Source organism: Schistocerca serialis, chromosome 6, assembly GCF_023864345.2.
Source record: "Schistocerca serialis cubense isolate TAMUIC-IGC-003099 chromosome 6, iqSchSeri2.2, whole genome shotgun sequence".
Lineage (NCBI taxonomy): Eukaryota > Metazoa > Arthropoda > Insecta > Orthoptera > Acrididae > Schistocerca > Schistocerca serialis.
This window is the reverse complement of record NC_064643.1, coordinates 414003278-414024717: the sequence shown is the minus strand read 5'-3', so window position 1 is coordinate 414024717 and position 21440 is coordinate 414003278. Positions and strand designations below refer to the sequence as shown.

At 38.9% G+C, this 21440-nt stretch overlaps 1 protein-coding gene across 1 annotated transcript in view; it reads right to left on the bottom strand.

The window, feature by feature from the left end:
• Positions 1-21440, bottom strand: part of LOC126484896 (dynein axonemal heavy chain 10) — a 1141797-nt gene that overhangs the window by 252558 nt on the left and 867799 nt on the right. Inside the window, exons 51-53 of the mRNA XM_050108495.1 lie at positions 17854-17956; positions 14272-14452; positions 8607-8761 (exon numbers count right to left, since the gene is read on the bottom strand). Of these exons, the coding sequence (XP_049964452.1) occupies positions 8607-8761; positions 14272-14452; positions 17854-17956 (439 nt within the window). The remainder of the gene's footprint in view (positions 1-8606; positions 8762-14271; positions 14453-17853; positions 17957-21440) is intronic.

Sequence of the window (21440 nt, the reverse complement as noted above, 5' to 3'; positions counted from 1 at the left end):
CTGGATGATATGGTACGCCTTGAAAGCTACTATAAAGCAAAAATAACAAAAAGATTTTGCAAATGCTTTACAGCAGCAAGAAACACCCCTGTTTAATCATTCTTGATCCATATACACATGATTTCATCTTTTTTGTTTGCTTCAGCACTTGAACTAGAGTGGCATGTGTTGAGAACTGCATATGTAATATTCATTTCGTAAAACCAAACAATGGAAAATCCAAGATGAAATGTAACAATATTATGAGAAGGAAAGTTGCTGCTCACCATTTAGCAGAGATACTGAGTTGCAGTTCAGTTGCCTGAGACTGCAATTGTGTGTGTGAGTTGCGTTTGTGTGAGTGTTTGTGTGTGGGCATGTGTGTGTCTATTGTTGCCAATGGCCAAAAGCTTTAATTGTGAGAGTCTTTTTGTTGTGCCTATCTGAGACTTACCATCGCTGCTATATTGTAAGTAGCAAGTTTCCTTCTCAAAATATCGTTTTGTAAAACTTATTACTTGTTGCTTAAAAATGTATCACATTATAACCTGTAAATCTGAATACACAAAACAGTACCAGTAATCATACTTAAGTATCTACTTTGCTTAAAGAATGATATGACTGATATTTGTGTACCTATGTGTTTAGCAATTTTGTGTTAAGTTAGGAGCATGCAAACTATTTTTTGTTCAAACAATGAAGTATCAGAGAAGTGTTTATGCCAGTGATATTCTGGTTGTGTAAAATTCATATTGTTTTTATCACTCATACTATTAAAAAAATTAAAAGAATGTAAAACTGCACCTATCTGCTGTTATTTGAAAAGGCTTCAAGAGTTTTGCCAGCCTTCAGCTGCACAAACTGCTTTGCAGGGACGGGACCTTGCTGCTTCTTTAAAAAGTTTGTTACCAGTACTTTCTCACTCACATTAATTAATTGAAAAACTAATAGCATGCCATCAACAGCCCTAAGCATTGCCTAATATGGGCAATATCAGTAATACTATACTTTTGGAATTGTGATCATGAAGTAGTAGACTTTGTGATAGGTAGGAATGTTTAAAACCATTCTATTCTCTTAATATTGTTTAAATTCTGCCACCATCATTGTTGATAACAATTTAAAGCAGAATTGATTTGAAAGAAGTTAAAATTGGTAAATTCCAGTTATAATTATTATTGATTATATATAGTTTAAAACTGATTAAAAAAAAACAAAGAACAGAATCCAATTAAACTAGGACTGTAACTATGTAAATAAAAAGCATTATCCTGTCTACCTCAATTTCAAAAAAGACTGTTTTACTGAAATGAATTACCTTTTTATTAAAGCTAGGAAACATGCTAAGAAGAATTTATATTCTATATTTTATGAATAATCCACTAAAATGTAATACGTATTGTTACCATTTATGTATCTTACTACCGTCATTATGAAAGGAACTGCTCTGTAACAAAATTAAGATATTATGTAATGTGATTTTATTTTATGATTTATTTAATGTTATTTAAGTACTGTTATATTCCTAAATTCATTGTAATTAATTAATTTTCTGTTTTTAACAATTACATCACCATAGCAAAATGTATATAAGGCCCATGTGGAACCATGTAGTATGGCCAGTATTGCTTGGGGTATCGACATGGCACTTGTGCTGATCAGTTTAGTAAACATGTAATTGATTCGAAAAGGCACATACTGTGAAAACTTTGTACAGTTGTACCTTGAAATAAATAAGATAGGAACTCAAAACTATGTTTGGTACAAATTAATGTGGGCATTACTACCCACTTGGTCAGCGCTTGTAACACCACGACTTCTGTTTATTATTGTTTTCTACAGGAACAGCAGCAAGATCAAATCTTCAAAGCAGATAAGATAGGTTACATATTTGGACCAAACGCAAGAACTTTTAATGCGAAACTTCTCAGTAGATGTATTGTGCTAACTGAACACATAATCACTTTCAACTAATTCAGTTATGGCTCATGCAAGTACATACCATCTTACACAGGGATCACAGGTAGGTTGCACTGAGATGCAAGAGCCTCAAGTGAAACTTTTTCCAGCTAATGCTTGTGGAGCCAGAAATCAGTATAAATTTTTGGATGGTCAGCCATCATTCACTCACACCATTATACGCTGAAGCACCAGAGAATTTGGTATATGCATGCATACTCAAGTACAGAGAGATGTAAACAGACAGAATGCAGCACTACAGTCAGCAATCCCTATATACGACAACAAGTGTCTGGTGCAGTTGTTAGGTCAGTTACAGCTGTTACAATGGCAGGTTGTCAAGATTTAAGTGAATTTGAATGTAGTGTTATAATCAGCACATGAGCGGTGGCAGACAGCATCTCCCAGGGAATGATAAAGTGGGGATTTTCCCATACAACCATTTCAACGTAAATATCAGGAATCTGGTGAAACATCAAATCATTGATATTGCTGCGGCAAGAAATAGATCCTGCAAGAATGGGACTAACAATAACTGAAGAGAATCACTCAACATGACAAAAGTGCAATCCTTCTGCAAACTGCTGCAAATTTCAATGCAGTGCCATCAACAAGTGTTAGCATGTGAACTATTCCACGAAATATATTCGATATGGGCTTTCAGAGCCAAGGGCCAACCCATGTACCCTCGATGACTGCACGACACAAAGTTTTATGCCTCGACTGATTCTGTCAACACCGACATTGGACTGTTGATGACTGGAAACATGTTGCCTGGTCAGATGAGTCTCATTTCAATTTAAGTCAAGCAGATGGACATGTATGGGTATGGAGACAACTTCATGAATCTATGGACCCTACATGCCAACAGGGACTGTTCAAGGTAGTGGAGGCTCTGTTATGGTGTGAGGCATGTGCAGTGGGAGTGATATGGAACCCATGAAACATCCAGATATGACTCTGACAGGTGACACATATAAGCATCCATTCATGTCCGTTGTGCATTCTGATGGACTTGGGCAATTCCAGCAGGACAATGCGACTCCCCACACATCCAGAATTGTTACAGACTGGCTCCAGGAACACCCTTTTGAGTTTAAATTCTTCTGCTGGCCACCAAACTGACCAGAGATGAACATTATTGAGCCTATTGGAGATGCCTCACAGTGTGCTGTTCAGAAGAGATCTCCACCCCCCTCGTACTCTTGTGGATTTATGGACAGCCCTGCAGGATTCATGTGTCAGTTCTCTTCAGCACTGCATCTGACATTATGTGAGTCCCTAACACATTGTTTTGCACACTTCAGAATGCTTGTGGGGGGCCTGCTTGATATTAGGCATTTGTACCAGCTTCTTTGGCTCTTCAGTGTATTAAGGAAATGACAGTATCGCACCATTTAAGTGTCTTCACCTAGTACCATCATATCTTTGTGTTCCTTATGAACTAGACCCCATGACCACTGGATGTAGTAATCTTTTGTGCTTTCCCCACATTGATGCTCTGGGATTTTATAATCCTTGCTATCACAGCATACAGCTCTTTTAGAGCTTCTCTGCACCTTACTACTACAATACTCACAGAAAAAAACACTCTTCAAGAGTCACTTTCTCACCTTCTTCAAAACTTTCACACCACACTTTCTCAGAGATCTTCACATAAATTCAGAACAGAAAGAAGCCTGCATATCCTTGTCTACAGGTCCCATAGAAAACTATAGTATGTTCACAGTCTGATACCCTTTCACAGTTGCTACAACCAGCCCATCATGTTTTTGGCCCTAAATACAAATTTCCCCTATTGCTTCTGAACCATTTATGCACTCTACTCATTGCAGTAGACAAGAAACTCAAATCCATTGAGATAGAAATTGAAGCTGGATGTGAGATTGTTTGAGCTCCACTTGCTATTATTCATGGGCATAAAATTATAGTTTGGTCCTTCTATCAACTGTGGCCCATCTCCAAATGAAAGCAAACCTTCAGAGAAACCTCATCTCAATGGTATGTGCACTGATCAGCCAGAACATTATGACCACGCTTTGTGGAACAGATGCAATAAGGCCTTGATAGGTTGCTGGAGGGAGTTGACACCACACCTGCGCACTAAAGTCACTCGCTTCAGGCAAATGCCGGGATGGTTCCTTTGAAGGAGCACGGCCAACTTCCTTCTCTAACCCAGTGAGACTAATGACCTTGCTATTTTTGGTCTCCTTCCCCAAACAACCCAACCCAACTAAAGTCACCTAATTCCCTTAAATTCCAATGAGGGGGCAATGAGCTCTGTTGCAACATTCAATCATATCCCAGATGTGTCCAGTCACGTTCAGATCTGAGCCAGCACATGAAAGGGTGTACGTGATCTGCACGAGTGTATAATACTCCTTGGCTCACTGGACCCATGGACGCCCACATTAATTTTCCCCAGAGCATAACGGACCTGCTGCCGGCTCGTCTCTATCCTGCAGTGCAGATGTACAGGAGCTGTTCCCCTACATCCTATCCAATTCCCCAGAATCTCAATACCTTAACCCCCATTCACTTTACCTGGTCCTCCTCAGCCCCCCAAGTCACCTTTCTTGCTGTCAACCACCACCTTAAAGATGGCTACCCAGTAGCTCCAGCCACATCAAACCTACCAACCACCAACAATACCTTCACTTCAGCAGCTGTCACCCATTTCTTACCAAAATATCCCTTTCACATAGCCTGGCCAATCATATTTGTCACATCTGTAGTGATGAGAAATCCCTCTCCAAATATGGCAAAGCTCTCACTGCAGTCTTCATAGATCAAATTTACCATCCACAACTTGTTCAGAAGCAGTTCTCCTGAGCGTTGTTTTCCTAGTAACTTAACACCCCCACATACCCATTGTTTACCCACAAAGGAACAAAGGAATCTCCACCCCCTCCCCCCCCCCCCCACCTCCCCCTTGTAACACAGCAACAGGAGCAACTAAATCACATTGTCTGCCAAGGTTTTGACTACCTCTCATTGTGCCCTGAAATGAGGTATATTGTCTTCACTATTTACCCCACCCCTCACACAAGGGTATTCCACCAACCACCCAAACTACGCAGTATCCTTGTCCATTGCTATATCACTTCTGATCCCATCCCTGTGCTCCATGGCTCATAGCACTGCAACAGATCTAGGTGCAAGACCTATCTGTACATCCTCCCACTATCACCTTCTCTGGTCCTGTCAGATGTATGTCTACCCCATCAAAGACAGGACTGTCTGTGAAAGCAGCCATGTGATCTACCAACAAAACTTCGACCACTGTGTGGCATTCTACATAGTCATGATGACTAAAAAGCTGTCTGTCCACATGAATGTCCACTGTTATACCCTGACCAAGAGAGTCCTAGTTCACCTAGTTGCTGAGAAACCTGCCCAATGTGATGTGCTTGACTGTAATGACTGCTTCACAGCCTATGCCAACTGTCTTATCCCCACGAACACCACACTTCCCGAACTACGAGTATGTAAGTGGGAACTCTCTCTGTCACAAATCCTTTTCTTCCTGTAACCTCCATGGCCTCAACCTTCACCTGCCACTGCCTTCCAGCACTACACACTGGTGCACTACATAGTCAATTCCCCTTTTCTATTCCCCCCCCCCCCCCCCCCAATACCCCAAGGCTGCACATAGCAGCCCATCATCCTGTCCCCTTCACATCCCTGCATGTTCCCAAAACTAATATCATACCGAACCCCTTCCTGTCATGCCTCCCTCTTTCCATTCCACATTTCTTCTGCAACCCCACTAACAACCCCAGCAAAGAATACTGCTCACCTTTGCTGCAGTCATACTCAGGCCTCAGCATCCAAAGATGACAGTGGCCATGTATGTGTAAGTTATGCATGTGTGTGTGTGTGTGTGTGGTTTTTTTGTTTTGACTATTGTGATGAAGAACACAGTCTAATAGCTTATACACTACTGGCCATTAAAATTGCTACACCAAGAAGAAATGCAGGTGATGAACAGTTATTCATTGGACAAATACATTATACTAGAACTGACATGATTACATTTTCATGCAATTTGAGTGCATAGATCCTGAGAAATCAGTACCCAGAACAACCACCTCTGGCCGTAATAATGGTCTTGAATCAATGCCTGGGCATTGATTCAAACAGAGCTTTGATGGCATGTACAGGTACAGCTGCCCATGCAGCTTCAACACGATACCACAGTTCATCAAGAGCAGTGACAAGCCAGTTGCTTGGCCACTATTGACCAGATGTTTTCAATTGGTGAGAGATATGGAGAATGTGCTGGCCTGGGCAGCAGTCGAACATTTTCTGTATCCGGAAAGGCCCTTACAGGACCTGCAACATGTGGTTGTGCATTATCCTACTGAAATGTAGGGTTTCGCAGGGATCGAATGAAGGGTTGAGCCACGGGTCGTAACACATCTGAAATGTAACATCCACTGTTCAAAGTGCTGTCAGTGTGAACAAGAGGTGACCGAGATGTGTAACCAATGGCACACCATACCATCAGGCCGGGTGATACACCAGTATGGCGATGACGAATACACGCTTCCAATGTGCATTCACCACGATGTCGCCAAACATGGATGCGACCATCATGATGCTGTAAACAAAACTTGGATTCATCCGAAAAAATGATGTTTTGCCATTCGTGCACCCAGGTTATCGTTGAGTACACCATCGCAGGCACTCCTGTCTCTGATGCAGTGTCAAGGGTAACCGCAGCCATGGTCTCTGAGCCGATAGTCCATGCTGCTGCAAACACCATCGAACTGTTGATGCAGATGGTTGTTGTCTTGCAAACATCCCCAGAGGTCGAGACGTGGCTGCATGATCCGTTACAGCCATGCGGATAAGATGCCTGTCATCTTGACTGCTAGTGATACGAGGCCTTTGGGATCCAACACGGCATTCCGTATTACCATCCTGAACCCACCGATTCCATATTATGCTAACAGTCATCGGATCTCGACCAACGTGAGCAGCAATGCGACACAATAAACCGCAAACGGGATAGGCTACAATCCGACCTTTATCAAAGTCAGAAACGTGACGGTACGAATTTCTTCTCCTTACACGAGGCATCACAACAATGCCGGTCAACTGCTGTTTGTGTATGAGAAATCGGTTGGGAACTTTCCTCATGTTAGCATGTTGTAGGTGTCGCCACCGGTGCCAACCTTGTGTGAATGCTCTGAAAAGCTAATCATTTGTATATCACAGCATCTTCTTCCTGTTGGTTAAATTTCACTTCTGTAGCACATTATCTTCGTGGTGTAGCAATTTTAATGGCCAGTAGTGTAATATCTCGCAGTTTTTATTCCTTATGCCAGTCTTCCTCTCCATGCCTCCTATAAGGCGAGTAGCAACCTATCATTCTCATAATTTTATATGTATGTATTCAGTCCATCACTCAATATAGGTATAAATTGTACACCGTAATTTTCATCTTCATTAAGCATCTGCATGACATACTTCCTCTTGATCACAAATGAGTGGAATTTAGTTTCATTTTATTGTCAGTGTGATATATCTGACAGATTTAAAAGTTACAGGGATGTTTAACAAATAGATATGTCGCTTGTAGATTTATTAAGCATAAGAATATTCTATAGCACTTGATAAAAACAAAATGTTAGATGAAAGACAGATACTAATATATTTATTATCTGTCCTGACAGTGTGTAAGCAAGTGAATGACAAGGATGCAAAGGAATGTGTCACATTTGCTAATATGAATAAAAAAATATTTATTTAACATTTCTGTAAAATGAATTACAATTCTGTAAAAATTAGTATGATTATCATCTTTCCATAACATAAAGTTTGCAAACCAACCTTACCTCATTTACATATAAATTGTGTGACTTATAGGGAATTGATAGCAATGATTTGTAGTAAAATCCAACTAGCCTTCAATATACATTACTATGGCCTGCATTTACTGTCAGTGAATTGTAAATAAAACATTTATGGTTTACATGAAAAACATTCCACGTGGGAAAAATATATCTAAAAACAAAGATGTAACTTACCAAACGAAAGCGTTGGTATGTTGATAGACACACAAACACACACACAAAATTTGAGCTTTCGCAACCTAACGTTGCTTCATCAGGAAAGAGGGAAGGAGAGGGAAAGACGAAAGGATGTTGGTTTTAAGGGAGAGGGTAAGGAGTCATTCCAATCCCAGGAGCGGAAAGACTTACCTTTGGGGGAGAAAAGGACAGGTATGCACTCACACACACACACATATCCATCCGCACATATACAGACACAAGCAGACATATCCCTGCTTGTGTCCGTATTTCAGAAGAACTGAGGAGGCTTAAGAAAAGTAATAGAGTTTGGAAAAGTCACCCAGAACCCTGGGCCAGGGGAGAGTTACCAGACAGGATGAGAAGGAAATCCGTGAATAAATACTTCAGCAAATTATAAATAATTAAATACAATACAAAAAATTCTCACACATTAGTATGTCAGGTTGCAACATGCAACACAAAACAGAAAGAATGACAAGGAGTATTTTTTGTCAGTTTATATAGTTCAGCTATGGGTTGTCAAATAATGAGTCTTTGAACATTTTCAAGCAGTGATGCCATAATGCATTGTTTAACAAAGCAACAAACAATGGACAGTACTCTAGGAAATAATAATGGACCACGTACCGAGACTGTTACAGTGTAGTTGATGACAGCAGCTTTGGCATAAACAGCAGGGTTGAATGCAGGATTGGACAGTTTAGTTGTGAGATAAAGCCTGAACTTAGGATCATAGTCCACTTCTTTGTCTCCCAACATTACAAACGTTCGTCCGCTTTGAGCTGCACGAGAAGGTTTACAGTACAGGACAAATACAAAATTAGAATAATCCAAAAGTTTAAATTCAGTATTTCACAATATACTATCATGTCTATTTACATTAGGAGACAATTAATTGTTCCGATTCTATGTAAAATTTATGCAACCATACTTCCACAAAAAACACAGAAAAACTGTGGTAAATTAAAAAATTCCCTTCCTTTTGCACTTCATTTCAAATAAATGTGGCACAGACACAATATATATATATATATATATATAGTTATAATAGAGGGAAACATTCCACGTAGGAAATATATATCTAAAAACAAAGATGAGGTGACTTACCGAACAAAAGCGCTGGCAGGTCGATAGACACACAAACAAACACAAACACACACACAAAATTCAAGCTTTCGCAACAAACTGTTGCCTCATCAGGAAAGAGGGAAGGCGAAAGCGCTGGCAGGTCAATAGACACACAAACATACACACAAAATTCAAGCGTCTGCAACCAATGGTTGCTTCGTCAAGAAAGAGGGAAGGAGAGGGAAAGATGAAAGGATGTGGATTTTAAGGGAGAGGGTAAGGAGTCATTCCAATCCCGGGAGTGGAAAGACTTACCTTAGGGGAAAAAAGGACAGGTATACACTCGCACACACACCCATATCCAACCGCACATACACAGACACAAGCAGACATTTGTAAAGGCAAAGAGTTTCGGCAGAGATTTCAGTCGAGGCAGAAGTACAGAGGCAAAGATGTTGTTGAAAGACAGGTGAGGTATGAGTGGCGGCAACTTGAAATTAGCGGAGGTTGAGGCCTGGTGGATAATGAGATGAGAGGATATACTGAAGGGCAAGTTCCCATCTCCGGAGTTCTGACAGGTTGGTATTAGTGGGAAGTATCCAGATAACCCGGACGGTGTAACACTGTGCCAAGATGTGCTGGCCGTGCACCAAGGCATATTTAGCCACAGGGTGAGCCTCATTACCAACAAACACTGTCTGCCTGTGTCCATTCATGCGAATGGACAGTTTGTTGCTGGTCATTCCCACATAGAAAGCTTCACAGTGTAGGCAGGTCAGTTGGTAAATCACGTGGGTGTTTTCACACGTGGCTCTGCCTTTGATCGTGTACACCTTCCGGGTTACAGGACTGGAGTAGGTAGTGGTGGGAGGGTGCATGGGACAGGTTTTACACTGGGGGCAGTTACAAGGGTAGGAGCCAGAGGGTAGGGAAGGTGGTTTGGGGATTTCATAGGGATGAACTAAGGGGTTACGAAGGTTAGGTGGATGGCGGAAAGACACTCTTGGTGGGGTGGGGAGGATTTCATGAAGGATGGATCTCATTTCAGGGCAGGATTTGAGGAAGTCGTATCCCTGCTGGAGAGCCACATTCAGAGTCTGATCCAGTCCCGGAAAGTAACCTGTCACAAGTGGGGCACTTTTGGGGTTCTTCTGTGGGAAGTTCTGGTTTTGAGGGGATGAGGAAGTGGCACTTGTTATTTGCTTCTGTACCAGGTCAGGAGGGTAATTGCGGGATGCGAAAGCTGTTTTCATGTTGTTGGTGTAATGGTTCAGGGATTCCAGACTGGAGCAGATTCGTTTGCCACGAAGACCTAGGCTGTAGGGAAGGGTCCGTTTGATGTGGAATGAGTGGCAGCTGTCATAATGGAGGTACTGTTGCTTGTTGGTGGGTTTGATGTGGACGGACGTGCGAAGCTGGCCATTGGACAGATGGAGGTCAATGTCAAGGAAAGTGGCATGGGATTTGGAGTAGGACCAGGTGAATCTGATGGAACCAAAGGAATTGATTTTGGAGAGGAAATTCTGGAGTTCTTCTTCACTGTGAGTCCAGATCATGAAGATGTCATCAATAAATCTGTACCAAACTTTGGGTTGTGCAGGCCTGGGTGACCAAGAAGGCTTCCTCTAAGCGACCCATGAATACGTCGGCAGTGAGGGGGCCATCCTGGTACCCATGGCTGTTCCCTTTAATTGTTGGTATGTCTGGCCTTCGAAAGTGAAGAAGTTGTGGGTGAGGATGAAGCTGGGTAAGGTAACGAGGAAAGAGGTTTTAGGTAGGGTGGCAGGTGATCAGCATGAAAGGAAGTGCTCCATCGCAGCGAGGCCCTGGACATGCGGAATATTTGTGTATAAGGAGGTGGCATCAATGGTTACAAGGATGGTTTCCGGGGGTAACAGATTGGGTAAGGATTCCAGGTGTTCGAGAAAGTGGTTGGTGTCTTTGATGAAGGATGGGAGACTGCATGTAATGGGTTGAAGGTGTTGATCTACGTAGGCAGAAATACTTCCCACCAACACCAACCCGTCAGAACTCCGGAGATGGGAACTTGCCCTTCAGTATATCCTCTCTTCTCGTTACCCGCCAGGCCTCAACTTCTGCTAATTTCAAGTTGCCGCCGCTCATACCTCACCTGTCATTCAACAACATCTTTGCCTCTGTACTTCCACCTTGACTGACATTTCTGGCCGAACTCTTTGCCTTTACAGATGTCTGCTTGTGTCTGTTTTTGTGCGGATGGATATGTGTGTGTGTGCGAGTGTATACCTGTCCTTTTTTCCTCCTAAGGTAAGTCTTTCCGCTCCAGGGATTTGAATGACTTCTTACCCTCTCCCTTAAAACCCACAGCCTTTCGTCTTTCCCTCTCCTTCCCTCTTCCCTGATGAAGCAACCGTTGGTTGCGAAAGCTTGAATTTTGTGTGTATGTTTGTGTTTGTTTGTGTGTCTATCTACCTGCCAGCGCATTCGTTATAATAGTGAAAATACGTTTTGTATCAAATATAAAATACACATTTATGGTTAAGTTAATGGAAATTCTGGGGTGGAAATCTGATACAAAAATGACATTAGATAACCACTTAACATTGAGATAGACTGTCAGTTGCACATAGCTACATGTAACAATCACATCTGCTTACCAGCTTCTGAGTTTTTGCTTTTCTTTTAGAAAATGTTCTTATTCATCACTTAGGCTGCAGCAACACAGTCTGATGATGTATAACTGCCAGAGCAGATAAGTGTGCAAAGGGATGCAGACTGTGAGGAGGAGGGGGTGGAAGGTGGTTATGGGGCGAGAATAGAAAAGTAATGAGACAGCATGGTCTGAAAAGGGTCTCCTAACACTGAGTGGATCAACAGTTAAGCCATTATCCTCACGGCCTGTGACACAAAAGGTACCATTGTTGTGTCCAATGACGGTTATTGAATCATGCACATCTCAGGATCCAAAGTGCGTGTGTGTCTTGTGAAAGTCCTCAATTTCAGTTCCTGTTGAGAGGGTATGAGACTTCCTGTTGTTTTATAGTAATCATTCTGATTAAATTTAGAGGAGTGATCGGAAACTTCCGTACTGTAGTAGTCTATAAATGAACAAGTGTGATGAATTTCAAGTTAGTGAGAAGTTGGATAATATCATTTGCTTCAAAATTAAATTCATTTCAATTTGAAATCAGTGTTACTTTAGATTACATTTTGTTTGTCTTTCTTAAGTATTCATATTGGGTTTTGTGTGGTGCTAATACTAGTTCTGATAACAACAGTAGTTGAGCTTTGCTTGATGTCTTTACACATACAGCAAAGAGATCTCCACGTCATATGTGACTTCAAGGAATACCGATGAACCAAATATCTTATGGACATTAATGTAAACTACAATGATATATTTTGTAATGGTATTCACAACATCACTTAAATGTTAGACTCAGTACAAGTCAGTCACTGTATGTCAAGAGAAGATTAAACTGTGCATTTCTCTCAAGGTGGTAGCCTGTTCCACCCTTATGAAAGGTAAGTAGTTTTCACTCCCACAGAGCGTTTTTCCAGACAGAAAGTGGCATGTGTGCCATGTTTGCCTGAAACTGATACAGTGGTTCTGCAGGAGATGTGGAACATACTTGTACAAATATATACAGGGTGCCCCAGGAGGAATGTTAAGTATTCAGGGATATTACATGAACAATCATTTAAACTAAAAAGTCTAGTTAACATGGACTCTAAAATACATATCTTAAGAGCTCTGAATACTTTTTCAAGACATGTTTCACATTAGCAAAGATGAACAAGTGCTAATAGATTTTAAGGTATGCACTGTAGAGCCCATGTTTATTAGACTTTGTGCTTCAAATGATCATTCTTGTCATATCCCTGAATACTGACTGTTCCTCCTGGGACACCCTGTATTTTCTGAAGGCGTACTTCAACGTTTACTATTTGTGATATGGAAGAGATACAAAGGCCTCAATGTCACTCTACAAACTATAAACAGCTCTTAAGCTATTTTTGATTTAGTATTTAGTACTACCGAAGCTAAAGGGAAGATTTATGGAATGAAAATCAATACAAAAAAGTAATGGCACTGGGATGATATAAAAAGGTAACCATAACACTGAATAAAGAAGAAGTAGAAAATGAGCAAAGTTTTAAATACTTCAGAAGCAGGACAGAAGCCAAATGGAAGAGCAGCACATAAATAAAACCAGAATGGTGAAAGAGGCATTATATAAGAAAAGGGGAATTTACTGCAGCAATATGGACACAGATTTAACTAAAAGATTAATAAAATGTTTTGTATGGAGTGTCCTCCTGAAATGTGGACACTGAGGAAGGAAGATGAGCAAGGCTGGGGGCTTTTGAAATGTGAGCATGGTGGAGGATGGAAAATAATCTGGATGGATAAATGAAAAATGAAGAGGTACTGAGAAGAGTGAGAATGCAAAGACAGTAACTGGATGTAATAAAAAGAAGGAAATGAAACTGTACTGGATAGGTATTAAGAATGAAGGATGGGCTGATAAAAACAGCCTTAGAAGGGTATGTCAAAGGAAAGAGGAGGTGGGGGTGAAAGAGATTTCAAATCATGGATGATGTGATGGATGGCAGCACATACACTGGCATTAAAAAGAAAGCAATGAATAGCATGAAATGGAGATGCAAAGTACTTGCTAATACAGCAGAAAGATTATGATTATGATTATGACAAGTGAAGCCATATTTGATGGTAATACAACACAGAATTTTCCCAAATGTCTTCTGCTGATTTAAGTTCAGGAAGAGACATGAAAAATATATTTAAAGCAACAACTGAAATATGTTAAATTACTGTCAGTTATTATATTACAGAGTCATGATCCTTACAAATATTTGCCCTGTACATTAGCAAGATTGCCATACATACGAAGCAAAATTCACCAACCATGATAATCTGCTAACTAGGTCCAGTTAGAAGGATCTACCATATATACCAGTCCTATAAGAGAAGTTTGTCAATGTAATTACAGTACTAACAGAATAAAGTGATCTCTGAATTTGTTTGAATATAAAACAAAAAAATACAGTAGTTATCAAAATGCCTGTCCACCAGTGTTATGTTTCAGATAGATAGGCAAACTAATCTTGCATACAATATGAATGGGTAGGAGGAAATCAGACTATATAAGGATTTATAAGGAAAGTCATCGTACTTCATGCTCCAGTTTCTTATAAATTCATATAAGACATTGCAACTAACATTTAATATTCTTCTCAATGACATTGTCAATAACTGGATCAATGTAGTCATCCACATCTTGAAACAGAATAGGAAATCCATATTTTATGGCCATTTCAAGTTGCTTCAGAAAATCTGCATCATTAAATGTTAGTATTTTCAGATTACTTTTTTCTTCTCTCTTCTTGATCCAAGTAAGTGCCTGCAGGAGATGAATGGTAGATGAATGTTATTTTTTATTTCCAAATTATTATAATTGTTTTTAGCACACACATTACTCATAAATGTACAAATTTCTTCAAAAATTTCGTTTTATAAATACATTTTAATAATGAAACACATACTCCATTTATAGCAAATGTACTATTTGAATTGCAAGCTATATAATATTCATTGCCTTGATTATTCTCAAAATTTCAACAGCACCATTTTTACAGCTTATTACTATTGGTGTCTGATTCATCTGTCCATTCAGTATTACACCTTGCAATGTAGGTAACTCAATTAATGAAAACACTTACTGATGTGAAAAATCCAAAGATCGTATCAAAAGAGAATTCATCTTGTGTATGCCTACACTCAGAACTATCTACTGATTGGAATTACCTAATAATTTTTACTTTTATCTAGTGCTCTACAATATGTAGTTAAGTTTCAGAAATACAGGATAGGTATTCCTTCATATAATAGAAATGAGTAGGAGGAAATTGGACTATGTAAGGATATATTAGGAAAGTTATTAAGGGCCCAGTGTCAAGGGAGACAGATCAGTAGCTGTTGTTCATATGCATATTTCTGCTGCCACCTGATAAGTATTCACCAGGTGTTAAATACAAGGTGTATGTAAAGTAAGGGAACACTTTCAATTATTTATTGCACAAGGACTAAACATTGTACAGATGTTGTACATATTGCCTTCTGAAGAGAAATTCTGAAACTTTTGTTTTAGAAACATTTGATATGCAAACCATGACTGACCCAGCAGATGTCAATACGGTAATCGAATTCTTGCCATACCTGACCCAGCATGGAATCATTGACTGTGGCAGTCGGTTCCTGTGTTCTCTCCCAGAGCTCTGCTACATCACGTGGTAGAGGCGGTACAAACACCAGATCTTTAATGTGTCCCCACAGAAAAAAGTCACACAGAGTGGGATCTAGTGATTGGGGAGGCCACTTCATGAAACAGCTGTCCCCTTCTGTGGCACAGCGCCTGCACTCACCACGTTTGCAACTAGCACTGACTATCAGAAAATTACCAAACTACAAAATGACATATATATGATATCTGTACAATGTCTGGTACTTGTGCAATAAATAATTGAAAGTGTTCCCAGACTTTATGTGAACCCTGTTTTATGGCAGCAGGTCTGGCCATATCATATTAACACCATGCTAGATTTTGTGAATACATTTTTGTATACTACAGTTTGGGAATTGTCTTGACTTCTTGTAAAGGAACTGTCAAACAATGAAAACTCCAGGTGGGAATATCAACAAGGTAGGAAAAAGATAGATTGATACTTACCTTGAGGAAGACACATTAAGTTGCAGGCAGATACAATTAATAGACACATATGAAAAGCTTTCAGCCACAGCCTTTATCAGAAAAAGAGAAGCACAGATCATTAATACACACAAGCAATCACACCTCATGCACACATGACTGCCAATTCCAGCAGCTCGGGCCAAATGCCTATCTGCAACTTACAGTGTATTCTTTACAGTAAATAGTAATCGATCTTTTTCTACATTCTTATAAAGGAATTGTGTGTTTCCCAGATATACTGTCTGTCGGGAGAATTTCTGCAATTTTCTGCACATGCACTGTGCAGAATCTCTCAGCAGTTGGTGTGCCAATCAAAGGCCATGATTCTTGACTTGCTGCCTGATCCAGATTCATGAATCTGCAATCCCCCTCATGAGACAGTGGCTACATCAGCACAAGTTCAGTAAACCATGGTGTGAGAAGATTTATTGGGGAAAATAGGGAATTCAAGAACATTAAATATTTGATATCCCTGAACCTGAAATTACTGAAATTTTTTTGAAGTGAAAATACTAAATGTGTTGAATGCAATTATTATTCATATTTACTGCCAAACTACGAATATTTAATCAGCAAATGATAGTTATCTGAAACTTAATAATTATGAAGTATTGTTCTGCAAATTAAATGATTAATCTTGAGCGTATTATCACTGAATCCTTATCATCTCTGATTTAATAATTATAAACTTTTGTTCTACGAGTGAAAATTTTGAAACAGTGACCTGTTTGCTGCTCATGATTATAAGCACAATTATGAAAAAATTACTTTGAGGCTACAAAAGAGAAGATGATATTTTTACACAATAAACAAAAAGGAGAGATAGATAGATAGAGAGAGAGAGAGAGAGAGAGAGAGAGAGAGAGAGAGAGAGAGAGAGAAGTCATCATTTGGTGTTATTTATAGACATATGTTCCTATTCTCAGTTTGTACCTCAGGACCCTCTACAATCCCTCAAAGTATGTTGGTATCATTCTCAGATCTTATGATCATAACACTATTTCACTTTTTTTATATTGTGACAAAATGCTTTTTATACTTAGTTTAAATGAACACCATAAAAATAAATGTTCAGAGTAGTTCTCATTTTACAACATGATTCTCAAGTTTCAAATTAACTTTTTTAAGGCATGTGAGAACATATCCACATTCTCTAAAAAAATTTTTGCCAAGTAGTACTGCTTCCATTTCTCTCGCCTAGGCCATTGCAGTTTTATAGTATTACTCTGGCTTCATGGGGCTACTCCTTCACAGCTGCCTGCATCTGATTCAATATGTGCATTCATCTAAGTTATGTATCTATATACATTGTAGACCTAGTGAGGACAGATGAAAACTTGCTAAGTGTGGAAGAACAGTATCAAATTCCTGTCTGACAAACCTGAAACAGATTTTCAGTGGTTTCCCTACATGAACCAGAGTGAATGCTAGGATAATTCATTTGAAAATGATGTGATCCACTTCTTCCCAAATCCTTGCTCTGCTGTTGTAAGTGATCAATCTCTGAGGACCACGGTATTGATAAAATCTGAAACTCTTGATCTTCTTTCTTTTCGTTCACTATTTTATTTATTTTCAGAAGGATTCATACTTATTTCACAAATTTCTCTGCATTTTGAAATGTGGCAAACTTTCTCCATTTTCTATATGATATTATACTAATTAGATTCCCACAAGCACTCTGTTCCTGCTGTGGCATTGAGACAAATGCTCAAGTCAGGCTAGATATGACTTCACTGCAATAAATAGACTTCTTTTGCCTTAACAGTGAAATGGATACAGTGGACACAATATGTTAAATTATAAGTTTTAAAATTTTATAAGAATTAAAATTTCAAGTAGTCATCTGTACAGTGAAAAAATTTAAGGGTTTTCTCAAAAAATGAGAAGAAAAATAGTAACATAATTAATACAAGTGAAACAGGACACATGTTTCTATATAAAAAAGTAAAACTATGTTATAGTAATTATTTATCCACTTGCTATGACAAAATCAATATCATATTTTTCTGAGCAGCATTTGTGAATCAATCATATCACCAGTTATAAAGTACCTGCTGCTGAGGGTCAATACAAAGCGGAAAACGACTTGCACGTGTTGTAAGAATCCCATTCTGTACTGACAATTCATCTGGTGGAAGGCCCTCAGATGTCCATCTAGAAAACAGATTTTAAGGTTTAATTTTCACATATTTCACCATAATATATACATTTATCTGCATTTTAATTGAAACATTTTGCTGTTAGATTCCATGTAATTCTTCTGGGGTTATTCTGCATCACAATGAAAAGTGAACCAATGATATAGTAACTGTTGGAAGCGGCTTTCATAGAGAGCTGAAAGTGGCTGAAATATTGGTTTTCTTTACAGAATGATGTGGTCAAGAAACCAGAAGAATTTTATGGACACTCACTAGAGGCAGAAAACACATTGAACATAAATTTTCCTATTAAACACCCTATTACATCAAATAGACTATGGTGCTCTACTGAACGAAACTAGACTAATGTATTTGTATGTATGTGGTGTGGGGGCTGGAGGAGGGTGGGATTAGGTGGAGTTCAAGTAGTGAACATATGAGGGTGGTTTGAAAAGTTCTTGGAAAAGGAATAGAAAAAAAAGTACTCACATTACTGAAACTTTTTTTATTTTTCAATGCAGTCTCCTTGTAGATTAATGCACTTGGTCCAATGATGTTCTTGTGCCTTGATCCCATTTCAAAAATGAGTTTCCTCCAGACCTGCAAAATAATTGTCAGCTCCGGCTATCAATTCTTTGTTTCAAGTAGATCTTCGTCCATCAAGAAAAATTTTCAGTTTTGGGAAGAGACGGAAGTCTGATGGACTAATATCAGGTGAATAAGGCAGGTGTGGCAACAATTCATTCTTACGTTCATGTAATTTTTCCATGGCAAAGGCACATGTGTGTGGGTGCGCGTCAGGAGTCATGGCACCCATCTTTCAGACAATTTTTTCATTTCTAATTCTTCAGTTAAAATGTGGTATATCCTTTCAGATGACATCTGGTAAGCATGAGCAATTTCCCACACTTTCAATCAGCGATCCTCCATAAACATTATTTGCACTTTTGCAATGATTTCTGGAATAGTGACACATTTTTGCCAGTCACTGCACAGATCATCATGTAAGCTCTCCCAAACAAATTTAAATTCATTTGTCCACTTGGCAACAGTTGAATATGAAGGAGCAGTGTCCCCTAGTGTATTCTGGAAATTGGCATGAATGTCTTTTGCTTTCATTCCTTTCTTCACAAATACTTAATCACTGCTTGAATCTTGATTTTTTCAGTCTTTGCAAATCACTACATGGGAACAACAACACAGCCATCTCACTGCCACAGTGCTCTTCCAAGAGCACTGACATGGCACGTGTTTACGGGTGACAGTCCAATGAATATCGCGTGAACAACCTGTGCTAACGCTGACCTCTCGTGATAATTCCAAGAACCTCTCAAACCACCCTCATGTATAATAAACAAACAAATATGATATTGATATGATATTGCAGTGCCTGCATTACTCCAAATTATGATGCAAAGTTCCTTCGGACACGCGTACATCTCCAAAGGGACAAGCACTGCTGTGGCTACAGCCATTATGAAATACATTAAATATGTTCGCAGTTGCAAATACAGATAACAGTCAGCTCTATAACGGAAAGATGACAATGAGAATTTGTTCTGGATCAGTACTTGAACCCAGGTTTCATGCTTATAATGAGTGGTCGTTTTACCATTTGGCAACCCAATCATGGTTCATGGCCAGACTCAAACATCCATTGTTGTCAACCTTGTATCGACAATGTGTACTCATACATCCATTATGTATATTCCCATACAGAGAGGCATTTTACTTGGAAGTCACTTGCCTGTGTGGACAGATAAAGATGATATTGCAGGGCCTGTGTGATTCTGAATCATGATGCAAAGTTGAATGAGAAGGTAAGGCAATCACTCTTGATAAATGGGATACATAGATCATCCAGGGCAAACAATAACAAATTAAAAAATCTCACATAAAAAAACATATGAATGTCATTAATTCTCTGCATAAAGAATTTGCTTAAATTTTGTAAAAATGTAAAATCTAATATCCTATCAACAATTACATCAGGCCATCTAGTTCTTGCCAGATAATATAAGAGTAGTATGTCTGAAGTAAGCACTATTACATGTCATGGTATGTCCATCAGATTTGTTGCACATATCAGAGCTTGACATGTATTCAAGTCCCAGTTCAGCACAAACGTTGTTGCTGTAATTCTATTATACAGTTTATGGTTATCCATATTCACAACTGCGGATACATTTAATGTATTTTTTAATGGTTGTAGTTGCCATAGTACTCTTCCTCCAGACATGCATGCATATCCAAAAGTTTTTGCTTCATAATTCAGAATAACATAGGCACTGCAATATTATATTTATCAGCTGACACCAGGAAAGTGACTTCCAAGTAAAACGTCTCCCCTGTACAGGATATACATAATGGGTGTACACATGTGGTTGATGACATATGGAAGTTAGGGTCTGGCCGCGAGATGTGTTCAGATAGTCAAGCAGGAAATCTGGGTTCAATTCCTGGTCTGTCACAAATTTTCATTGTTGTCATTCCCTTATAAAGCTGATGGTTATCCATATTTGCAACTGCAAATACACTTAATGTAGAGGTAGAACATCAGTCATCATTCTTATGACTTTTCTCCTCTGCAGCAGCATGCTATACTTTGTTTATTTTTGACTTTTAAAGTGGACCCTTTAAACAATTAATAAACAATGAAAATAATCATGCTTCCATTGGATCTTGAGCCACATGAGTTTTCCTCCTACAAGCTGCTGATCACAATTGAAAGACGCTTTTTCCACAAGTAACAAACATTTTGGACTATTAACTGGAATATTACTTGCAGAAGGTTTCTATGATTTATTCTGAATATTAGTTTAGAAGCTACAGCACAGCAGGCAGATAGTTCCCTGACAGTTGCAGGGAAATTCAAGTCCTCTCTTTGAAGAAGAATTAAGTAGTCAATCAGTTTTCTAAGTTTCTCAGTGAAGGAATTTATTCAAACACCTAGCATAAGCAATAACCCTATGCAAATATTTTTGTGTCTACTGCAACCGAATCAGGATGATCTACCTACTGCAGAAAAACTCTATAAAATTATCCCAATTTTAAGACTTTAAAAAATTGGTAAACAATGGTCCATTTATCCAAACTTAATATTTAATATTCATTTCAAAAGCCTAACAAAGATTATCCAATGCAAACCATAACAAATTAAAAAATTTCTCATAAAAAGACATACAAATGCCATTTATTCTCTACATAAATAAAATGCTGAAAATTTATAAAAATGTAAAATCTCATATCCTATCAACAATTAAATCTGGCCATCTGGTTCTTGCCAGACAATATTAGAGTAGTATATCTGAGATAAGCACTATTACATGTCACGGTATGTCCATCAGATTTGTTGCACAAATCAAAGCTTCACATGTAAGTCATTGAACTTAAACAGATTCATCACAACGGCTACAAGCTAACATCATACTACTTTAAAACCAGCAGCAAGAAAAAGAAGTGGGGGTGGCATGATATGAAAAACAAAAACTGAGTTAAGT